Here is a 21,009-nt window from a genome sequence, read left to right on the forward strand (position 1 = left end):
GGGCAGGGGCTGAGGGGGATGCGGGTGGCCCCGTGCTCCCCCATCCCTGGCCAAGGCGCGGCAGGTGAGGGGGTGCCCCACGGCCAGGCCCAGGGTTGGGGTCTGTGTCCCCTCCCCGAGTGCAGAGGGGGGGACAGGGGGCCAAGCCTCCCCCCGCAGCCCCCCCCGGCACAGGCAGGAGTGGGGCAGCCTGGGGGGGGGGGCTGGTGCTGATACCGGGGGACCGGAGTCTGGGGACGTTTTCTGGGGGAAAAACTAGAGCAAAACAGACAAATTGCACTACTTTTTTTCAAAGAAGGAACTTTCTCTTGCCGCGGTGTGTAGAAGGGAGGGGTTTGCTCTTGGGTTTTCATTGCGATTTAATTCTCTGCGGGGCGGGGGGCCGCGGCCGCGTTGTTTTTTTTTTTGCAGAAAGTAGAAAATGAAAATAAAAATAAAGGCGGAGCTGACGGCGGGGGCGGTGCCGGTCGCGGTCATTGCTCGTCATTTCTGCCGGAGGCGGAACAGCCGGGGGGAGGCCGGGCCCGGGGCCGGTGCCCGAGGCGGGGGACAAGGGGGGGGGGTCCCGGTGTCCGGGTCTCTCCTCGGGGGCGGCGGTGCGAGCCCCGGGATGCTGCCCGCGGTGGCCGTGGCGGTGGCCGTGGCCGTGGCCGTGGTGGTGACCGTGGCCGTGGCGCTGCCCGCCGCCCCCGCGTTGCGGCACCGCCTGGTCCGGGCTGCGCTGCGCTGCGCCGCGGGCTGGTACCGGCGGCGGCTGGAGGTGCTGGGCAGCGAGGTGCGGCTCAGCCAGGAGCGGCGGCTGCGGCGGCTGCTGCCCCCCGGCACGGCCCGCGGTGAGAGGGGGCGGCGGAGCGACGGGTGGGGATGGGGGGGGTGTGTGGGGGGTGTGTGTGTGTGTGTGTGTGTGTGTGTCCCGGGGGTCGCACCCCCCCGCTCATCCCGTGCCTCTCTCGGCAGACTCGGAGGCTTTCCGGGAGCGACACCCCCTGGGGCAGAGCTGCCCCGATGGGGTGTCAGAGGGTCAGGTCACTTCGCTGCACCCCTGGGCTCTGCTCCGCAGCTGCTGGGGCACCGACCCCCCTCTGCAGGTACGGGGGCAATGGGGCAGAGAGGGGAGCGCAGGCACCCCACACGTGAGGGCCGCGCTGCCGCCCTGGTCTGCCCCGCCTGACCCCCACCTCTCCCCGCGCAGGGGTCCCTGCTCTACCTGGATGCCCTCTGCACCGCCTTCCCGCAGTCACTGGCCCCCCGGGGCACGGCTCTGCTTTCCTGGACGCCTGGCCACCCCTGCACCCCAGCGGGCTGGCCCCTGCCCACCCTATACTGCACCCCGGCTGAGGCGGGTGCCCTGCCTTCGCGCGCTGCTGCTCTGCAGGTGCAGCTGCTCTTCGCCCTGCGGGCACGTGCTCTGCGTGTGTTGGAGGTCGGGCTGGCTGCTGAGCTGCATGACGCACTGGCAGCCCTGCACACCGGCTGGCCTGCGCTGGCCCAGGACCTGGCGCTGGGCAGGCTGAGCCCCCAGCCCGGGCTGCCAGAGGATGCGCGGAGCCGACTGCAGGCACTGCTGGTCCCCGATGCCACCAGAGCGGCTGAGCTCCAGGCAGAGTGCGCCCATGGCTTCGAGGGCATCGTGCAGCGTCTGTGGCCGCAGCTGGAGGTGGTGGTGGTGGGAACGGCATATGGAACAGAGCAGCTGTACTGCGATGCCCTCCGCAAGGGCGACTGCAAGGGGCTGCCGTTCTACTGCCCATTCTACCGGACGGCGGGAGGTGAGTGTCCCCTGCATGGGGCTGTCACCAGGGCCTGCCCCGGGTGCTGCCTTATGACAACACAACCCTCCCCTGCCGACGTGGGTGCATCTCTGTGCCACATCCCTCCTTGGAGTGACCTGTCTGCTGTCCGAGAACAGCTCTGTCCCTTGGAGGGGGTTGAGGCTGTGTGGGCAGGGACGGGGGGAGTCTGGGGCTCATGCTGACATGCGCTGCCCTCTGCCCAGCCCTGCTCGGTGTGAACCTGTGGCCTGAGGAGCCAGCACCTCGATTCCTGTTGTGCCCTGACTGGGCTTTCTGCGAGTTCCTGCCCTGGCCAGCTGAGGAGGAGCCACGGACAGTGCTGCTGGGCGAGCTCTGGGAGGGACGCGAATACGGGCTGGTCCTCACAGCCCGGCCTGGAGAGTACAGGTGCCTCCTCCCGGCTGTGGTGGTCCCGGGGGGCTGCCCACCCCAGCCCCACACGCCCAGCACTGCCCACTCTCACGTTCCCCCTGCCCACGCAGGTGCCATGCCGGGGAAGTGCTGAGGGTGGCCGGCTTCCACAAGCAGTGTCCTGTGGTGGAGCCCATGCGCAGGTGAGGACACCCCTGTCCCTCACCTCGGGGGGCTGCGTGGGGGACCCTGTGCTGGGCGGGATCTGGGTGGGATGGTGTCGGCAGCACCCCCGGCACAGGACGCCCACCTTGGCCCCCCGCACCGCAGGGAGAGCCAGGCACTGAGCGTGCGGGGTGAGAGCATCTCCGAGGAACGGTTCTTCCGGAGCTTGTGCCGCACCGTGGGCATGTGGCCGGGTGCTCGCCTGGTCGACTATGTCTGTGTGGAGAGTGCCCTGCTGGGTGAGTCCCCCCCCCAGAGATGCCTGAATCCCCCCAAAAGTGCAGCTGATGGTGCCCAGGGCTCTGCCAGCCCTCCTGCGCCCTGCTCGGCCCTGGGCTGCCTGGGCCTGGCAGGGCTGGGGGCTGCGGGCAGCTTTAGCGTCATCACGGTGCTGCTGCAGGTGCCTCCTCGGGGGCCTGCGCCCCCCACTACGAGGTGTTCGTGGAGCTGCGGGGCCTGCGGGACTTGTCGGAGGGGCAGCGCTACAAGGTGAGGGAGACACGGGCTCTGCCCCGGGGCAGATCCTGCAGGCAGGCAGGCAGGCAGGTCTCCCTGCCTGCACCTTGCCAGGCGGGGAGGCGAGGCAGCGGGGTGGCCACAGCCACGCGGTGGCGGTGCTGGCCCGGCAGCCTCAGGGCCTCGGGGATGCTTCGCCGTGGGGGGGATGGCTGGGGGGATGGCTGGGGGGGTGGCTGGGGGGCACGGGCACAGCCTGGCCCTGCCCTGCCCTGCGGGGGCACCGGCGGGCCCCGGGCGCTGTGGGGGGTGATGGCTGCTCCACTGGGACAGCCAGTGTCGGACCAGCACGGACAGCCTGCCCTCTCTCTGCAGCTGGACCAGTGTCTGCAGGAGGATTTCCCCATCTATAAGTCCTTTCGCTTCAAGGGCAGCATCGGGCCCCTGCGCCTGCACCTGGTGGGGGCCGGGGCCTTTGCCCGGCTGCGGGAGGCATTGGGCTCCCCCGTCCCCATGCCCAGGGTCCTGCGGGAGGAGCGGCTGCTGCAGCTCATCCAGAACACTGTTATCTCCTAGGGCAGCCCAGGGGTCCTGCAGCCCTCCCGCCCCCAGGGTTCGCTTGGCGTGTGCCCTCAGAGGAGGGAGTGGACCCGAGTCCCTGGCAAGGGGGTGTGAGGGCGAAAGTGCCCAGCCCCGGAGGGTTTGGCTGAGTTGAGCGGATGGAGCCAGCGAGCTCAACCGTTCCCCTGCTCCATGGTGCTGGCAGATGCCGGGCACCGGTGGGCACCCCCCTTGGTGCTGCCCGCAGCAATGGAGCAGGACCTGCAGCACATGCCAGCCCTGGGCGCAGCCCCAGGCAGTCACCAGCAAACCTGGCCCTTTGCAGGGCTGTTCTGGGCGCAGGGTGGGACCGTGGGCGCTTGTGAGCATCGCGGGGCCACCGGCGGCCATGGCTTGCCCTGCTCTGCTCAGTGCCTTGGCAGTCCCCGCCGGCAGCCGCAGCGGTGTGGGTTCCCGTGCCTTTCCTGAGGGACTCCTCAGCCGTCACAGCCCGCAGCTGGTGCAGGGGAGACAGCAAAAACCTCCCCAGGAGCAGGAGGAGCAGTGGAGCCTCAGGCCTGTGCGGGAGCTGGGCTCATCCCTGCGCTGAGCTCTGAGGCCTTGAGCCATTTTGTCCCCTGGCAGGGACACTGGGGGCAGGGACACTGTGGACAGGGACACCGCAGGCAGGGCACGGGGTGGCCGGTGGTGACGGGTGCCAGCTGCTGTGGAGCAGCCCCTCTGCCAGGCTGCAGTGCATGTCTGCTGGTTTGGGAGGCAATAAGCTCCAGCAAGGGCTGCTTTTAACGTTTTAAAAAACAGAAGCAAAATAAAGGAGGATTATCTCTCAAAAATAAAGAAAGGGGAGCGCTCTGGGATTGATTTTTTTTTTGTACTATTATTTTTAATCCTCATTAAAGAGATTGCTTGATGACAGCCCTGACTCTGCTCTGGTGATTGAGAAGTTGCTGTTGTTTCCTCTGGGGTCCTGGGGAAGGGGCAGCCATGAATATTTAACCAGTTCAGCGGCTGGCTGGGGCTCTGGGAGCATCAGGCTGTTTGTGACTTTGAGGCACAAATGTACCAGGCGGGAGGGACTAGTCCTTTCCCCTCCTGCTTGTTAAGATTTATTTCAAGGGCTAGTGAGCCACGGTGCTTGGAGAACCTGCTGTGCGGGCAGCTGCTGCCGGGGTGGGGACAAGCCAGGCTGCTGGCGGAGGACAATGTCTTGAACAGGGTCCGCACAAAGCATCCCCTCGGCGCAGCCAAAACCTCCGCCAGGGTTAAAAAACAGGGCTAAGGCCCCTTCCCCCCATCCCTGCCTGTAAAAAAGCCTGGAGCAAAATTCCCACTTAGGAGGAGTAGGGGAGAAGTGGTGCCTGCACCTGGGGGGAGGCATGCCTGGGGTGGCTGTGAGCGTGGATTGCTGCCGGTGTAGCGGGGACACTGGTGCTGGGCCAGCCAGCATCAGGTGTGCCTGGCATCGGTGGGGTACGGGCTGGGGTTTAGTGGGGAGTGGGATGCGTGGTGGCTGGATAAAGGCCGGGGTGGTGAAGCCAGGCTCCGGGGGGTCCATGGGGGGGCTCACGGGCAGCCCTGCGCTGGCAGAGACCTGCACAACTGAATCCAGCCCTAAGACCCCAGAGGGGCTGCTGGTCCTGCTGCCTGTGCCACGCACGCCCTGCAGTCACCTGCACCCAGGGCAAGCACAGCCCTTCCCAGAGGCCCAGCAGTGACCCGGTCCCACAGCAAAACCCTCGAGCCCCCTGCCCGGGAGAGCTGTGCTGGCCCAGGGCTTCACGCGGCGGCAGCTGCTCAGCTCAGCGTGGCGGTGCCGGCTCTAGTTGCCCTCTGCCCCTGCCTGGGTGCTGACCCCGCTGGAGGCTGCAGGCTTGGCAAGGGGGTGCCCCGCTAGGTAGGGCTAGGCTGCAGGGTGCAGGCTCGGTTTGGGTGCCAGGCTGCAGGGTGCAAGGTAAATTTGGGTGCTAGGCTGCAGGGTGCAAGGTCGATTCGAGTGCCAGGCTGCAGGGTGCAGGGCTGTTTTGGGTGCCAGGCTGCAGGTACCAAGGTTGCAGGGCGTGGGCTGGGTTTGGGTGCCAGGGCGCAGGCTCGGTTTGGGTGCTGGGCTGCTGGGTGCAAGGTAAATTTGGGTGCCAGGCTGCAGGGTGCAAGGTCGATTAGAGTGCCAGGGTGCAGGGCTGTTTTGGGCGCCAGGCTGCAGGTACCAACGTTGCGGGGCGTGGGCTGGGTTTGGGTGCCAGGGCGCAGGGTGCAGGCTCGTTTCGGGTACGAGGCTGCAGGGCGTGGGCTGGGTGGGGGTGCCCGGCTGCAAGATGCGGGCTTGGCCGGGGTCCCACCGGGATGGGGCGGCCGCCGGGCCCGGGCGCTGCGGCGCTGGGCGGAGGCCGGGGGTGGGGGGGGGGTGTGGGGGCCCGGCGGCGGGAGGTGCCGGTACCCGGTGCCCGTCCCCGCTCCCCGCCGCTGCAGCCCGGGGCGGGGGGGCCGCGCCGTCCCCGTCCGCGTCCCCGCCCCCGGCCCGGCCCGTCCCCTCCTCCCGGCCGCGCCGCCTCCCGCCCGCTCCGCCACTGAGCCCGCAGCGGCGGCGGCGGCGGGCGCAGGCTCCGGGGGCGCCCGGGGCCCCGCGGCGGCCGCTGCCCTGAGGCCGCGGGGGATGGCGGAGGGGCCCCGGGGCGCCCCGCCGCCGGGCTCGCCCCGCCCCGCCGCGCCGCTGCCCAACGGGCCCCGCGGCGGTAGCGGCGGCGGCGGCGGCGGCAGCCCCGGCTCGGGCTCGGGCAGCAGCAGCCGCGAGGACTCGGCGGAGCGGAGCCCTGCGCCCGCCGCGCCCCGGGCCAGCATCATGAAGGTGAGAGCCCCGCACCGGCCCCGGTCCCTCCCGCCCTCCCGTCCTCCCGTCCCCGTCCCGGAGCGGGCTCCGGCGTCCCCCGGGACCGGCGCCGCCCGGCACCTGCGCAGGGCTCGGGGGGCCGAGCCGTGCCCCGCGTCCCCCGACCCCGGAGCCAACGGGCACCGGCACTACCGGCCCGCCGTGCCCGCCGCCCCCCCCCCCCCCCCCCCCCCCCCGCCCCGAGCTCCCGCCGTGCCCGGCCGGGCACTGCCCGCACCCGCGGGGCGGGTTTGTGGAGCCGCGGGGCAGCTGCAGCCCCGGATCGGTGCCCGGGGGTCACCCGCACGTCCGGCCGGGCGCCGGGGTTTGCTCCCTGCCCGCGGCACCGGGCTCACCGGGGCTGCCCTTGCCAGGGCCGGCACGGCATCCCCTCGCCCTGCCCGGTACCGCGGGTCCCCAAGGGCAAAGCCTGGCTCAGGCTTCGTGCGCTGCCGGGCCAGGCCTGTCCTCTTTGCGTGGCTGTGGATCGCCCCGTCCAGCCACCGCCATCCCCCCGCACGGCCACGCTGCCGCTGCTGCCGTGGGAGCCGCACCTCAGCATCGCCCTGTCCTGCTCAGGGCACCCATGGGTGCCGGTGAGGAGATTCCTGCTCCTAGCTCCTGAGCACCTTCTGCTTTCCCGTTGTTGCCTCCTGCGAAGGCGCTGAGCCTTGGGCCCGGCCTGGCCAGCTCCCGACACCTCCCCGGAGCCGTGCTGTGCCCGGGCGAGGGCACCGGCCAGGCCGTGGGCCAGAGAGGGGCTCTGGGGGTCTCCCACGTGGGTGGGCAGTGGGTAACACGCATGCTTTCCTAAATGAGACCCCCCTAATTGCGGTTATGCCGGCGATGCTCTCTGACACAATAGGTCGCATCCGCCCGGGAGCCGCCTCCCCACTCCTGGCAGTCTATTTTAAGCCGGGATTGCTCCGGTGCTATTAATACCCGGTGTGGGGGCTGTTCCCGTGGTGCCGGCCCAGCTCCGGTCCCTCTGCCCCCGGGACCCGGTTCCCTGGGCAGAGGTGTCAGCCCCTCCTCAGGGTGGCTGGAGGGACCCTGTGCCCCTGCCCGCGCCTGCTGCAAACTGTTGTGAGAGCGGCCGGGCTGTGCCCCACGCGGTGATGGTGAGGAGACCTCCCGGTGCTCCTGTGCAGCCAGAGGCCGGTGCCAGTGCACCGTCTGTGCCCAGTTTCCTTGGGGACCTCGCTGGGGACCTCGCTGGGGTCTCCTGCCCCCCCCGGGGCTGGACAGCACGTCTCCCCGCCCTCTGCCCGGGAACCAGCCGTGGGCGCCGTGGGCACCGTGGGCTGGAGGTGAACCCCTTGCTTCCCCCTGGGGCTGGGCACATCCCCCGTCACCGCCGTGCGTCACCGCGGGATTTGGCCTCACGTGAAGGTCGGGTGGCCCAGGGCCAGTACTGGTGGGGGAGGGCGCTGGCGCTGGAGCAGGTTGGACCTGGCTGATGTCCCCAGCCTGTGCTGGTCCATCATGCATCTCCGAGTCCATCCAGGGCCTGATCCTGCCCTGGTGCTGGAGGGTTGCAAGTCCCAAGTCTCACAGACGTGAGTTCCCCAGGCTGAGCCTGTCTGTGCCCCAGGACCCCGAGTGTGCTGAGCCCCTCCCTGGGCTGAGGCTGGTGGGCAGGGGACAGTGGGCAGACATGCTGCCTGTGGGACCGTGCAGGCACGAGCCACCCACGCTGTGCTCCTCCTGCCCTCGCCTGTTTGGAGGCAGCAGTCCCGCTGCTTCCCCAGCGCAGCTCTCCTGTCCCCGGGCAGGGATGGGGGACAGAGCACATCCTCCCCCAGCCCCTCTGCCGCCACCGGCCGAGACCCCTCTGTGCCTGGGCTCTCCCTGGCTGGAGGGGCAGCTCATACCGGCTCTGCACAGCGGCTGAGGAGAAGGTGGTGGTGGCAGGAAGGGTCCGTGGGGACCTCCAGCACCTCGGGTCCCCCACCGGCCCCAGCAGGACTTGGGGAGCAGCTGCTTGACCCCAAATCCCTGGGGAAGGCCAAGGCCGGTCCCGTGCTGTGGGGTGTGCAGCAGCTTCGCTGCTCCCACTGCACGGTGGTGGGTGGGAGCCAGGGGCTGCACCCGCAGCTCAGCCACGGTGCCGGCGCGGGGGCTGTGGGGCAGGGAGGGGGCCCAGTGCCATAAGCCCAGCTACAGCTTGGAGTGAGGGCACAAACGAGCTGCGGGCAGTGGGGCAGCAGGCTGGGCAGGGGCTGGCTGCTGAGAAAGTGCAGGCACACACAAGAAGAGGTGCAGGCACACGCAGGAAGAGCTGCAGGCTCTGTTGTTTTTTGGGATTTCCAGAAAAGGCTGGAGGAGTGAATCTGAAAGTGAGAATCAGCAGCTGTGCTGGGGCAGGGGGAGCCCGGGGCTGGCCGTGCTGGGTGGTGGCAGAGCTGGCCCCGGGCAGCGATGGGGAGGGTGGCATCCCCACGCCTTGGCTAGAGGACCTGCTGCCTGCTTTCTTCTCAGGCTGGAAGTGGAGCAGTCTGGAGGTCCAGTGAGCTGGGAGGATGCTGGAGTGGGACTGGGGGGTATACTGGATCTGTACCTCCCTGCTGCAGGAGGTGACCCTTGCCCAGCGCCCCCCTGTCCTGTCCCCTTTGTGGGTCCCCTCCCCATCCCGCGCCAGCCTCAGGAGCCGTGCGGTGCCTCTGCGTGGGGCTCCGGCTCCACGGCCCCTCACTGGGTAGCAGCAGCTGGTGCCGCGGGGAGTGGATGTGTCACTCGCTATCTTCTTGGCAGGGAACAAACGACGGTAGAAAAGCCCTGGCTGTGCCTGGCCTCCCACTGCCTCCGCTCCGGTGCTGCCGGCTGCTGCCTGCTGCCCTCATCCCTGCTCACGCTGCCCAGCCCGGCATGGGGGCAGTGGGAAGAACCGGGACCTGGGGAAACCGGCGGTGGATGAGTCACGTCACAGCCAGGCTGGGGAAGAGCCCCATTCCCTGAGCGAAACACGGCCCCACCGTGTGCTCCGTGGCTGGGAGAAGGGTCCTGCTGCCGGGGCGGCGGCAGTCCTGCTCCCTTGGCTGGGCAGCAGAGCCACGGTCAGGCTGAGACGCCTCAGCCCCAGAGGCTTTCGGTTCCTCTGTCTCCTGCTGTCACAAGCTGCTGCGTGACGGGGACCCCCCCAGCCAGGCCTCGGGGGATAACGGGAAGGGAGGGGCGGCTGACGGGCCCTTCCCCGTCCCCATGCTTGGGAGCGGGTTGCTTGGCCGGGTAATGACAGCGGTCACGTGGCAGCTGAGATTAGGGCTACCGCGCTTGCCAGGGCACGGTAGGTAATCGCAGGAGGTAATGGGCTGAAGAGGTGCTTAGCACACGCTGCAGAGCTGGGCAGGGCGCAGGCAGCTGGGTTCGGACGTGCCCGCCGTGCCCAGCCGGATGCCCGCGCTCGCCATTGACACAATGGTCAGCATCGGCATCACGGTTGGTGCGTCTTCCTTCCACAGAGCTGGGCCATGGGTGTGATGTGTGTGGCAGTGCTGGCAAGAGCCCTGCGTGCTTGCTGCCTGTTCGGTGGCACAGCGTGTGGGATGCCCAGCTCCTGCCGGATCCCTGCCCTGTGGCTGGGGATGTTCCGTGCTCCCGTGGCCATGGGTGCCACGTCCTCCTGCCTCCACTGCTGACCTACTTATGACCTGATGGAGCTCTGTGGCCCCGGCTGCCTGCGCTGCTCCTGCCTGTACCGCCTCTGCCCATGCCTCGTAGAGCACGTAGCAGGGCGTCCCCAGGGTTGAAGCCTGCCTGGAAAAGTGCCTGTGTGATGGGCTGCTGGGGAACAGCGGCTTTTCCCCACTGCTCCCCAGGCCGGGCTGTGAAGCCGGTGGGCGACTGCGGGCGGGAGGCCCCACACGGCTGGAGCCATTGGCTCACTGGGTGCAAACACTGGGAGCTCCTGGAGCGGGGTGGCAGTGGTGCCCGCTGAGGTTCACCTGTGCGGCCGGTGAGAGCAGAGCCCATCTGCCGCGGGGCACGCTTGGTCTGCGCCGTGCATCTGTACCCTACAGCACTGCAGCAGGCACCCCCTCCCCTTGCCCCATCCCCAGGGGACAGGGGGGTTGCAGGAAGGGTGTTTGATTTTTTGTACCCTGAGCTGGGGGTGGCACGGCCCAGCGGGGCTGGTGCTGGAGAGGTGGGCCTGGCAGCCTGCAGTGGGTGCAGCTGGAGGCAGGTCCCCAGGCACTGGGTGCACGCAGGCCCCCCGCCCGTGTTTCCTTTCCGGATGGATTTCCTGTTTTCGGCTGTGGGGCCCCGTGCGGAGCCGCCCGGGGTGGGGTGCGCCGGGGCGAGGAGAAGTGTGGGGGTCCTGCTTGGGGCAGGAGGGGGCTGCTCCCTGGTGCCAGCCATCACGGTGGGGGGGGGGGGGGGGGGCGGAGGGTGGGGGTGGCGAGGTCTGGGGCTCCCTATCAGTGGGGTGCTCAGATTGCTGCTTGCAGGAAGCGTCCCGGCAGCGAGTCCTTCTCCGCAGGGCTGGCTGATGGCAGGACCTGCCGCCGAGCTCCCCGCTGACCAGGGCTGGCCGGGGTCCTGCACCCTGGCACGGTGGCCCCTGGCGGGTGGCTCCCTGGTTCAGCCCTGGGGGCGATTGTCCCAGGTGGATGGTGGGGCTCTGGGGGATGCCATGCGTCACCACCCCACTGCCTGGGGAGGCTACAGAGGAGAGGGGGCAGCTGCTGCTGGCTGGGGGGCCTGGGAGCCAGCTGAGCAGGGGACCCCCCACCCCCCCCCCCCCCCGGGAGATGGCTGGCACGGAGACAGGGTCCTGGCGCTCAGCCGGCTCCCCGGAGCAATCTGGCAGTGAGAGGATGCAAACAGCTCCTGCATCCGAGCTGGGGGAAATGTGGGGCTGAGCGGGGTCGGCCTTTGCCAGCGGGCAGCGAGGCTGCAGAGAACGGTGCTGCCGCCCGCTGAGTGCCCCCTGCCCGGGATCCAGCCGGCTCTAGCGTAGCGCCAAGGGCTGGGGCTGGTTCCTCCTTTCCCAGGACGTTGTGTCCTGGGCACCCCCGGGGTGAACTGGCCGGCCGCCTGCCTGACCTGTCCCTGTTCCCCTGGGCCAGGGCTGCCTGGTGCCACGGGGGCAGATCCAGACCCTTCAGAGTGAGGCACGGGGACGTGCTGGCCCAGGCTACTGGCCCGCTCTGCGACAGCCCCGCACAGGAGGTGTGGAAGCTCTCGGGGTGCTGGAGGGGGTCACCCTCTCGTCCCCAACCCGGGCAGCTGGGCAGGACCTGCCTCTGCCAGAGACACCACTGGATTAGAGGTGACTCACCATAATCTTGAAGAAGTGGATTAAATCTCCTCCTGCTGCACTACTTAATGAAATCCATCCCATAATATGCTCCCAGCCCTGCTGTTCCCCCTCATCCCCCGCCCCCTCCAACCCCTTGGCAGCAGGGTCCCTCTTCCCTGCTGAGGAACAGGTCTGGCACAGGGGTACGGGCAGAGTGCGGGCACGGGGTGCAGGCAGCAGACAGCCCGTACCCCCTGTCACCCCGTACAGGCAGCAGCAACCGTGGGCTCTGCGGGACGGGGCCGTGGGCTGCGCTTGTCCCCAGCGTGTGGCACTTGCAGGTGGCAAGTCCTGCACCTCTCCCTGGCAGACAGAGTGGGGGGGTCTGTCTGGGGCTCTCTGGGAGCGGCTCTGCCCGTGCATCGCCTCGGGGTGCCCCAGGCATCCTCGCACCCTGCTGCCATGGTGCCTGGGATCGGTGCCTGGGGCGCAGGGGAAGGTGTGAGAGGCCGTGGCGTGTGCCCCTCTGCAGGGATGGGGCTGCTGTGGGCACAGGCTGGTCCTGCCAGGCGCCTGTTTTTCCTCCGGTGCCCCCAGACCGGGGAGATGGGGATCATGCTGGGCTGCCTGTGCATGGCCGTGCCTCCGAGGGTGAGTGAGCAGTGGGGAAGGATCCGGCTCAGGGCCGGGAGCAGGAAGGAAGGAAGGAAAGCGGAGTTAAAATAAGCCAGGCAGTGAGCTGTGGGGGAGGCCAGGGCTGGAGCCGGCTCCCGGTCTCTGGGGAGAGGGTCTGACTGGGGCGGACTGGACTTCGCATGGCACTGGGGCACCCTGGGGAACGCTGGGGCACCCTGGGGTGCTGCGCTGTGCATGGGGGCTGGGGTGGGGAGAGCGTGTGGCAGGAGGGTGCTGGGAGCTGGCGGGGTGCACGCTGCCTGCCCCGTCCCTGATGGCTCTGCCCCCTTCTCCCACCCTGGCAGGATGGCTCCCGGCAGCGGCCGCCGCAGAAAAAGAAGACGGTGTCCTTCAGCACCATGCCCAACGACCGCAAGATCAACAGCACGGCCGCCTGCATCTCCTTCATGCTGGAGGGCTGTGAGCTGAAGAAAGTGCGCTCCAACTCCCGTATGTACAGCCGCTTCTTCGTGCTGGACGCTGACATGCGCTCTGTGCGCTGGGAGCCCTCCAAGAAGGACTCGGAGAAGGCCAAGATTGAGATCAAGTCAGTCAAAGAGGTGCGTGTAGGCAAGAAGACGCCGGTCCTGCGCAGCAATGGCCTCTCCGACCAGTTCCCGGACGAGTGCGCCTTCTCCATCATCTACGGAGACAACTACGAGTCCTTGGACCTGGTGGCCAGCTCAGCTGATGTGGTGAGCGCCTGGGTGATGGGTCTCCGGTACCTGGTGTCCTATGGGAAGCATACCCCTGAGGCACCCGGGACCGGCCACCCCAGCCTCCGGACCTCCTGGATCTCCTCCGTCTTTGACCTTGCCGACCTGGAGAAGTCTGGCCGCATCCCCGTGTCCCGGGCCGTGCAGCTGATCAAAGCGCTCAACCCAGGCATGAAGACCTCCACCATCGAGCTTAAGTTCAAGGAGCTGCAGAAGGCCAGCGAGCGTCCCGGTGCGGAGGTGGCCTGTGACCTCTTCGTGGAGGCGTACTGCGAGCTCTGCACCCGCCCTGAGATCTTCTTCCTGCTCGTGCAGTTCTCCAGCAACAAGGAGTACCTGGGTCTGAAGGACCTGCTGATGTTCCTGGAGGTGGAACAGGGCATGGAGGGGGTGACGGAGGAGAAGTGCTTGGAGATCGTCGGCAAATACGAGCCCTCCAAGGAGGGCCGGGAAAAGGGCTACCTGGCCATTGACGGCTTTACGCGCTACCTGCTCTCCGCCGACTGCTCCATCTTCGACCCGCAGCACCGCAAAGTGTGCCAGGACATGGCGCAGCCCCTCTCCCACTACTACATCAGCTCCGCCCACAGCGCCTGCTTGCTGGAGGACAACTTCTGGGGCCGCTCGGACATCAGCGGCTACATCAGTGCCCTGGGCCTGGGCTGCCGCAGCATCGAGCTGGTGCTGTGGGATGGCCCCGAGGGCGAGCCCGTGGTCTACACCAGCCCTTCGGCGGCCTCCTGCGTGCCCTTCCGTGCCGTGGTGGGACTGATCGACCAGCACGCCTTCGCTGCCTCCGCCTACCCCCTCATCCTCTGCCTGGTGGTGCGCTGCTCGGCCCCCCAGCAGCGTCTTGCCGCCCAGTGCTTGCGCAAGACACTGGGAGAGAAGCTGTACCTGGAGCCCCCCAACCCCACGGCATCCTACTTGCCCTCCCCAGAGCAGCTCAAGGGCCGCATCCTCATCAAGGGCAAGAAGCTGCCGCCCGGCTGCGAGGACAGCGAGGGGGAGGTGTCGGACGAGGAGGAAGGGTGGGAGCTGGCGCGGCGGCTGGGCCAGGAGGACCAGGAGGTGCCAGAGGGAGGTGGCCCGCGGCGGGTGCGCCTGAGCCGGGAGCTCTCGGAGCTGGTGAGCCTCTGCCAGGCCGTCCCCTTCCAGGACTTCGAGAGCTCGCGGCGTGGGCAGCGCTACTGGGAGATGTGCTCCTTCAGCGAGGTGGAGGCGGGACGCTTTGCCAATGAGTGCCCAGCCGAGTTGGTGAGCTACAACAAGCGGTTCCTCTCCCGCGTCTACCCCAGCCCCATGCGCATCGACGCCAGCAACATGAACCCCCAGGACTTCTGGAAGTGTGGCTGCCAGATGGTGGCCATGAACTACCAGACACCAGGGCTCATGATGGACCTGAACGCGGGCTGGTTCCGGCAGAATGGGGCCTGCGGCTATGTCCTCCGCCCAGCCATCATGCGGGAGGAGGTCTCCTACTTCAGTGCAAACGCCAAGGACTCCTTGCCCGGGGTGCCTGCCCAGCTCCTGCACCTCAAGGTCATCAGTGGGCAGAACCTGCCCAAGCCCAAGGGCTCGGGGGCCAAGGGGGAGGTGGTGGAGCCCTACGTCTGCGCCGAGATCCACGGCATCCCCGCCGACTGCGCCGAGCACCGCACCAAGACGGCCCTGCAGAGCGGGGACAACCCTGTCTTCGACGAGAGCCTGGAGTTCCAGATCAACCTGCCGGAGTTGGCCGTCCTGCGCTTCGTCGTGCTGGACGACGACTACATCGGGGACGAGTTCATTGCCCAGTACACCATCCCCTTCGAGTGCCTGCAGCCTGGCTACCGCCACGTCCCCCTCCAGTCCCTGGCCGGGGAGCCCCTGCCCCACGCCACCCTCTTTGTGCACGTGGCCATCACCGACCGCCGCGGCGGGGGCAAGGGGCACCGCCGGGGGCTGGCGGGGCGCCGGGGCCGCCGGGTGCGGGAGTACACCTCCACCAAGACCACCGGCATCAAGGCCATTGATGAGGTCTTCCGGACAGCCACCCAGCCGCTGCGGGAGGCCACCGACCTGCGGGAGAACGTGCAGGTACAGACCCCGCGGAGGCACTGGGGGACCTGGCTTGTGCAGGGGGGATGGGGCTGAACCGTGAGCAGCGGGGAGCCCGGATGTCCCCGCTCTTCCTGGGGGATGCCTTGTCCGGAGTGGAGAGCTGGGATAAATGGGGCCGTTCCCTGCTGGGTGTTTCTTGGGGCTCTCCAGAGCTGAGCCCCTGATGCCAGTCTCTGCCCGCAGAACGCGCTGGTCTCCTTCAAGGAGCTGTGTGGGCTGACGCCCGCCGCCAACATGAAGCAGTGCATCCTGACAGTGGCCGCGTGGCTGCTGCACAGTGACAGCACACCCAGCGTCACCCTCAACCTGGCAGAGCAGTACCCCCCCATGGAGGCTCAGGGCCCCATCCCAGACCTGCTGCGCAAGGTCCTCACTGCCTACGAGACGGTAAGTGCCATCCCACTGGGGCTCGGCTCCTTGCGGGGATGCTCAGTGGAGCCGGTGGCACTGGGGCCACCACCCTGCCCAGGACGGGGGACCCCGAACTCGCTGCACCCATCCCAGTGCAGGGAAAAGCTGGTGGGGGGCTGGCAGGGGGCTGCCCAGGGAGGAGGCTCATCAAGGCGCAGGCATGCCCAGCTGGGTACGAGCCCAGGGACCCCACAGCCCCCGTCCCCCTCATCCCCCTGCCTGCGCTGCCTGCACCCTGTGCCGGGGCCGGCTGGCGGGGCGTCCTGCAGTCCTGCCTGCTGGGAGAAATCCCATTAATAGCCGCAGCCGGAGCCACTTCCTTCCTTTGTGTTGGAGGGGGACCTGGCCGCCGGCCAGGCGCTGGTCACACCGCACCTGGCTGTGCGCGGAGGGGTGAGGAGGGCCAGACCCCGGCCACCGCTCCGGGGTGAGGGGCAGTCCCTACCCGAGCCCCTTCTCCCCATCTGCTCTTCTGGGGGGAGCGCGTGGGGGCCAGGGGCTCCCCACCTCCTCACGCCGCCCCTCTCCGCAGATGATCCAGACCAGCCGGACGCTGATTGAGTCCGCCGACGCGGTGTACGGCAAGCTCATCCAGGCACAGCAGGCAGGTGGGTCCCGGGAGAGCAGGCTCAGCCCTGGGGCTGCTCCGTGCTGGGCACATCCCTGGGGGGACGGGCACGGGGGGGCCGTGCCTCTGCACTGGGCTGAGGGCACGTGTCCCCACAGGGCTCGGTTCAGGGGGTCTGGCACCAGGCTCCTGACCTGGGCATGGGCATGGCCAAGCATGCCGGCATTTTTGGCCACGCGCGTGCATGCCTGTAGGTGTGTGGCAGAGGACGAGGGGTGAGTGTCTGCACCTCGGGTAGGTGCGTGCCAGGGCCAGAGTTCAGCAGCAGAGCAGCCGGGTCAGCCAGCCATGGAAGAGTGATTTCTGGCTGGGGTGGCCCCGAGCCCGGCTCTGCGGTTTTCCCATGTCCCGGCAGCACGAGGTGGACGCGGGAGCTGCCTGGTGCCGGGTGCCGCCAGGGTGCTGGGGCGTGGGGCCACCCGCGCTTGGGGCAGGGTGCTGGGCGGATGGGCTGCGCAGAAGGGAGAGGAGCGGAGGAGGCTGATGAGGAAGCGGGGAAGAGTCATTAACTGCCAAACGCCAGAATATAATTAGCGCCAGAAATAACAGACTGGGGCTGACGGTGGAAGTGGCAACTGAATGTTACGACTTCCAAGACACATGGCTGAACCCACACAGGCAGGTGCTGCCGGCTGCCTGCCCCGGTCCTTCCCCCCAGTCCTGCGCCCACCCCGGCGGCTGCCCGGGACCCCCGGCCCCACTCCAGGCACCGGCGGCTGCATGGCCCCTCTGTGGGCCAGGGCCCGGCAGGGATAGCCCTGGCCACCCCTAGGTGCACGAGGGGCTGCCGGCCTGGGGGCTCGCGTGGGTTCCCTGTGGGGCTGGGGGAGGTGGCAGAAGCTGGAGGGGCTGGGGAGGAAGGAGGGGGCCCCGCTCCGCCACCCCCAGCCAGTCCCAGCCTTGTTGCCAGCAGCCCTGTTTGTTCCGTGCCGGCACGGCAGCCCGGAAATCTCCCCGAGCTCTTGGCTTTTGGCTCTGCCATCGCTGCCAGCCCCGGGGGGAGCTGCAGCGGGTGGGAGGCTGCAAGGCCAGGGTGCAGGGCATGGGTGGGCTCTGCACCCTCCAGCACCGCTTTGGCTGTGTGACCCACGCTGCTGCGTGCTGAGGGGGCAGGGGGGGCGTCGCGGGGCAGAGGGGTTCTGGGGGGTGCAGCCACCGCTGCTGCCTCCACCCAGCCCCTCAAGGCGGCGGCAGGCAGCAGTTTGGGGGGCTGCAACCCCCACCCCCATGCCCGGGGTGCTGGCTGTCCCCGCTTTCACCCCGGCTGTGCTGCCGACAAGCCCCTGCAACACTGGCCCGGCCCCTGCCCGGCTGGTGGGTGCTGCAGGGTCCAGGGAGGTGCTGGCTGCGGGTGGGGGTGCGGGGCTGGGGGTGTGCTGATTGACAGCACGTGGGCGAGCAGGCTTGCGTGGGAGCCCTCGTGTGGGCCTGGAGCCGGTGCTGCGTCAGGAGGGGTAAATATAGCACCCGCTCACGAGGATATCACGCGGTGCACGGCGCGGGGGCCCACGCTGCGGCGGGGGGGGGCTGGCAGCCCTGCTCTGAGCCCCCCTGGGTGGGCCGTGGTGTGCAAAGCATGGCTTGGGCCAAGTGTGGTGCCAGGGTGGCGGGGGCTCTGTCGGCCCGTCGTTCCTGGCACAGAGGAGGCTCGGGACTGCTGGGGCAGCGGGGAGCCCACCCAGCCTGCTCCCCCGTGCCGGGCGAAGGGCGTCCCCCCAGCTCTGTCCCTGTCCGTGGCGGGTGGTGGCTGTCCCCGTGCACACGGCCCCGCACCTGCTGAGCGACGCTGGGGTCTGCGCAGGCATGGACTTCCACAAGGAGCTGCACCGCATCGAGACAAAGGAGGGGCTGCGGGGCCGCAAGCTGCAGAAGGCGCTGGAGAGCTTCGCCTGGAACATCACTGTCCTGAAGGTGAGGGACGAGGGCTGTGTGGCCCCCTCCCCAACCCGCACCCGGGAGATGCTCCGTGACCGCTGGGGACGGCGTGGGCCAGTTCAGGGGTCCAGGCGGTGCCTGTGCCCAGCGAGCCCCCCGCAGCCCCTCGTGGGCCGGTGGCCAGCGGGGCAGCCCGTGCTCCGTCGGACCCCGGCCCCTGATGCCCCATCCCCACGCAGGGCCAGGCTGACCTCCTCAAACACGCCAAGGCGGAGGCTCTGGACAACCTGTGGCAGATCCACAACGCGGGGCAGTCCTGCGGCATTGGCAGGAACGGCTCGGCCTCGCCAGAACCCTCCAGGCTGCGCGCCCCGCTGGAGCCCATCCCCGAGACGGAAGGAGGTGGCGACACGGCATCCTGCTGACCCTGGCCTGGGGCTCGGGGGCCCGGACTGAGCACCCCCTGGCCCCAGAGCCAGGACCAGGGAGCCCCAGCCTGCCCACGGACGGGCAGCTGCCTGCCTGCAGGCTCAGTGCGCGTGGAGGGACGTGCGCGGGGCTGGGTGCCTGCGCTCTGTCATGCTGAGGGGCTGCGGTGGGGCCCAGCGGGGAGGGGTATCCCTGCTCCCATCAGCACCCCCGAGCTCCCGGGGCCTCATCCATGCCCTCCATCCGCTTCTGGAGTAAGCGCCCTGCTGCAGGGCTGGCGGGGATGCTGGCACCCTGGTACCTGTGTGCATGTACCCCCAGCCTGCTGTGCCCAACCCTCCTTGTAAAAGCAGCCTCGGGTCTGGGCTCCTGCCCCCATCCAGGGCCGCAGGTTTTACCTTCGCTGGCCTCGGGGAAAATCTGCCTGGCAGGAAGGGTCCTGGCTGGTCCCTGTCCCCTCTCTGCAGGGCAGCGGGTCCCTTCCCCTCCCTGGCATCCCCCACTGTGCAGAGAGGCCGGGAGGCTCTGGGGTGCAGCGGGCAGGGGGCTGGGGGGGCCACTCAGACCAGCCTGGGCAGCTGATGTGGCTTCTGGCATCAGGGAAACGGGGGGGCTCTCCTCCCAGGGTGAGGGGGCGCAGGCCATGGGTGAGAGGCGGTCTGGGGTTGGACCAGGGCCGTGGAGCGTTATAAAGAGTGTGAGACCCACCCTGGTGCCATGCTGCTCCCTCCGCACGCGTGGCGTGGGGCCAAGGCGGGATGGGGTCACCGAAGGGGACAGAGAGTGGCACTGGGGACAGGGACCCTGGTGGCACCATCCCTCCTCTGGCACCAGCTGAGCACAGGGTGACGGCTCCCCACGTCACGGAGCCGTTCAGCTGCCTGACGCCCCTTTGTTTGGGGAGGTAATTAGCCTAATGGGGCCTCCAGCACCGGACCTGCGTCGGGAGCAGTCCGGCACCTCCACAACGCGGAGACCTTCGGCCCCTTTGTGCCGGCCCGGCCGCGGGGCCCGCGGGCAATTACGTCCTCATTAGTGCCACGCACTCCGGCCACGTCCGGCCTGCCAGCACCCACACAATGAGGAGCTGCAAATGAGGGGAAAGGCCTGGCCGGTCTCCGAGCTACCGGCCACAGCGCGCCCGCGTCTCCCAGAGACCGGCCGCTCCCGCCTGGCCCCGACGGTATTTTTGGCAGCTCTATTGTGCCAGGCCCTATAAAGCAGCGGCTGCGGTGGGCAGCCCAGGGTGCTGTGCTCTCGGCTGCCCGGCAGGACATGCCCCAGCACCGCTCGGCCGCCTGAAGACCCCGGGAAGGATGGAGGTGCCCAACGCCAAGGTGGGGCTGGGTCGCTGCAGCCCGCAGGGCCAGGAGGGCAGCAATGGGGGAGGAGGTTGGGATGTGGGTTTGGGGGTGCAGGAGGGCCTGGATGGTTCCTTGGGAGGCGCCGAGTGCACGGCAACTCCCCAGGGCTCCCCGATGCCAGCCAGGAGCCGGTCGGGGGGCTCAGCCCCACATGGGCTCCTCAGAATGGAGCTGGGCATGTGGTGCCTGCGGCGTTGAGCGTGGGTGCTCCCACTGCTCATCCCGTGGCGCTCGGTGACAAGGGGAGGGTGTTGGCCATGGCTGCCCTGTGCCGGAGCATGGCAGGCGTGCCGGTGAGGGCACCTGCATCTGGCTGCTGGCCAGAGCGTGTGTGGGGGCAATGATCGCTGGGTCTTGGGGGGGTGCAGGGAGCAGCACTTCTGGCTCCCCTGGGGGTGCAGTACTGGCCGTGCCCCAGGGTGCTGAAGGGTGACACTCCGGGTGCACACCGGGTGTGGGGCTGTGCGCCCGCGGCAGCAGGGATGAGCAGGCAGCACTGCAGCAATCGGGGTGGATGGGAGACGAGACAGTTGTGTGGCATGGCAGCAGGATCGGGGGGGCAGCCCTGGGGCTCTGCAGCCCCCCCTCTCCGGCCCTGCCGGCTGCCCTGCACTAACGCTGCCTGTTGCTCCGGCAGCTCCAGCGAGCTGCCTGCCTCTTGCTCCTGCTCCTGCTCTGCTCCCTGACCGCTGCCCGGCAGAACCTGCCCGAGTGCTGCCAGCAGAAGACCTGTTCCTGCCGCATCTATGACCTCCTGCACGGCATGGGCAACCATGCCGCTGGCATCCTTACGCTGGGCAAGAGGAAAAGTGTCCTGCCGGCCTTCCAGAGTCGGCTCTACCGCCTGCTGCACAGCTCCGGCAACCATGCCGCTGGCATCCTCACCATGGGCAAGCGCGGGGAGCACCCTGGCACCACCTGCCATGACACGTCGGGTTGCCCCGCGGGTACGGACGCCCAGCCGATGCCAGCCCTGCGGGGCACTGATGCCAGCCCCGCTAGCCCCAGGGAGTGCCAGGGACACTCGGGGAAGGACCTGACCAAGAGCCAGGCCCAGGGAGCTGCAAAGAGCTTTTACTGAGAGGGGTGGGGGCAGTGGGAGCAGGGAGGGGATCCCTGGGGGGTCGGACCCTGGGGATGCGTGCCCGGAGCTCGGTGTAAATAGCACTTTTACATACCTCCTCCTGGCCCTGGCCAAGCCTGCTCAGGGCACCGCAGGCACCGCTGGCCTTTTACAATAAATGGTAGCCTGATGTTACCTGGCTCTGCCTTCTCTCTGGGGAGGGACCGGGGGGTCGCAGCTCCGCATGGGGCAGC

General features: G+C 68.8%; 3 protein-coding genes across 3 annotated transcripts; all 3 read left to right on the forward strand.

Annotated features, from left to right (window-relative positions):
- Positions 1-518: 518 nt before the first annotated feature.
- Positions 519-4,301, forward strand: GHDC (GH3 domain containing). The gene is made up of 8 exons (XM_075775139.1): positions 519-833; positions 958-1,088; positions 1,193-1,769; positions 1,997-2,180; positions 2,276-2,347; positions 2,475-2,608; positions 2,770-2,858; positions 3,201-4,301. The coding sequence occupies exons 1-8, from the start codon at positions 611-613 to the stop codon at positions 3,399-3,401; spliced, it is 1,611 nt and encodes a 536-aa protein (XP_075631254.1). The 5' UTR covers positions 519-610; the 3' UTR covers positions 3,402-4,301.
- Positions 4,302-5,934: 1,633 nt separating this feature from the next.
- Positions 5,935-19,728, forward strand: LOC142605034 (inactive phospholipase C-like protein 2). The gene is made up of 6 exons (XM_075775067.1): positions 5,935-6,228; positions 12,472-14,961; positions 15,169-15,372; positions 15,929-16,004; positions 17,826-17,935; positions 18,139-19,728. The coding sequence occupies exons 1-6, from the start codon at positions 6,037-6,039 to the stop codon at positions 18,322-18,324; spliced, it is 3,258 nt and encodes a 1,085-aa protein (XP_075631182.1). The 5' UTR covers positions 5,935-6,036; the 3' UTR covers positions 18,325-19,728.
- HCRT (hypocretin neuropeptide precursor) lies at positions 19,645-20,934 on the forward strand. The gene is made up of 2 exons (XM_075774869.1): positions 19,645-19,720; positions 20,307-20,934. The coding sequence occupies exons 1-2, from the start codon at positions 19,645-19,647 to the stop codon at positions 20,771-20,773; spliced, it is 543 nt and encodes a 180-aa protein (XP_075630984.1). The 3' UTR covers positions 20,774-20,934.
- Positions 20,935-21,009: the final 75 nt, after the last annotated feature.

Source organism: Balearica regulorum, chromosome 24 (genome assembly GCF_011004875.1).
Source record: "Balearica regulorum gibbericeps isolate bBalReg1 chromosome 24, bBalReg1.pri, whole genome shotgun sequence".
NCBI classification, from domain to species: Eukaryota; Metazoa; Chordata; class Aves; order Gruiformes; family Gruidae; genus Balearica; species Balearica regulorum.

Coding starts and splice junctions, on each gene's coding strand:
- GHDC (XM_075775139.1), top strand. CDS start 611: ATGCTGCCCGCGGTGGCCGTGGCGGTGGCCGTGGCCGTGGCCGTGGTG. Junction 834..957: donor GCCCCCCGGCACGGCCCGCG/GTGAGAGGGGGC, acceptor CTCTCTCGGCAG/ACTCGGAGGCTTTCCGGGAG. Junction 2,609..2,769: donor TGTGGAGAGTGCCCTGCTGG/GTGAGTCCCCCC, acceptor GTGCTGCTGCAG/GTGCCTCCTCGGGGGCCTGC.
- HCRT (XM_075774869.1), top strand. CDS start 19,645: ATGGAGGTGCCCAACGCCAAGGTGGGGCTGGGTCGCTGCAGCCCGCAG. Junction 19,721..20,306: donor GGGCAGCAATGGGGGAGGAG/GTTGGGATGTGG, acceptor CTGCCCTGCACT/AACGCTGCCTGTTGCTCCGG.
- LOC142605034 (XM_075775067.1), top strand. CDS start 6,037: ATGGCGGAGGGGCCCCGGGGCGCCCCGCCGCCGGGCTCGCCCCGCCCC. Junction 6,229..12,471: donor CCCGGGCCAGCATCATGAAG/GTGAGAGCCCCG, acceptor CCACCCTGGCAG/GATGGCTCCCGGCAGCGGCC. Junction 16,005..17,825: donor CATCCAGGCACAGCAGGCAG/GTGGGTCCCGGG, acceptor GGGTCTGCGCAG/GCATGGACTTCCACAAGGAG.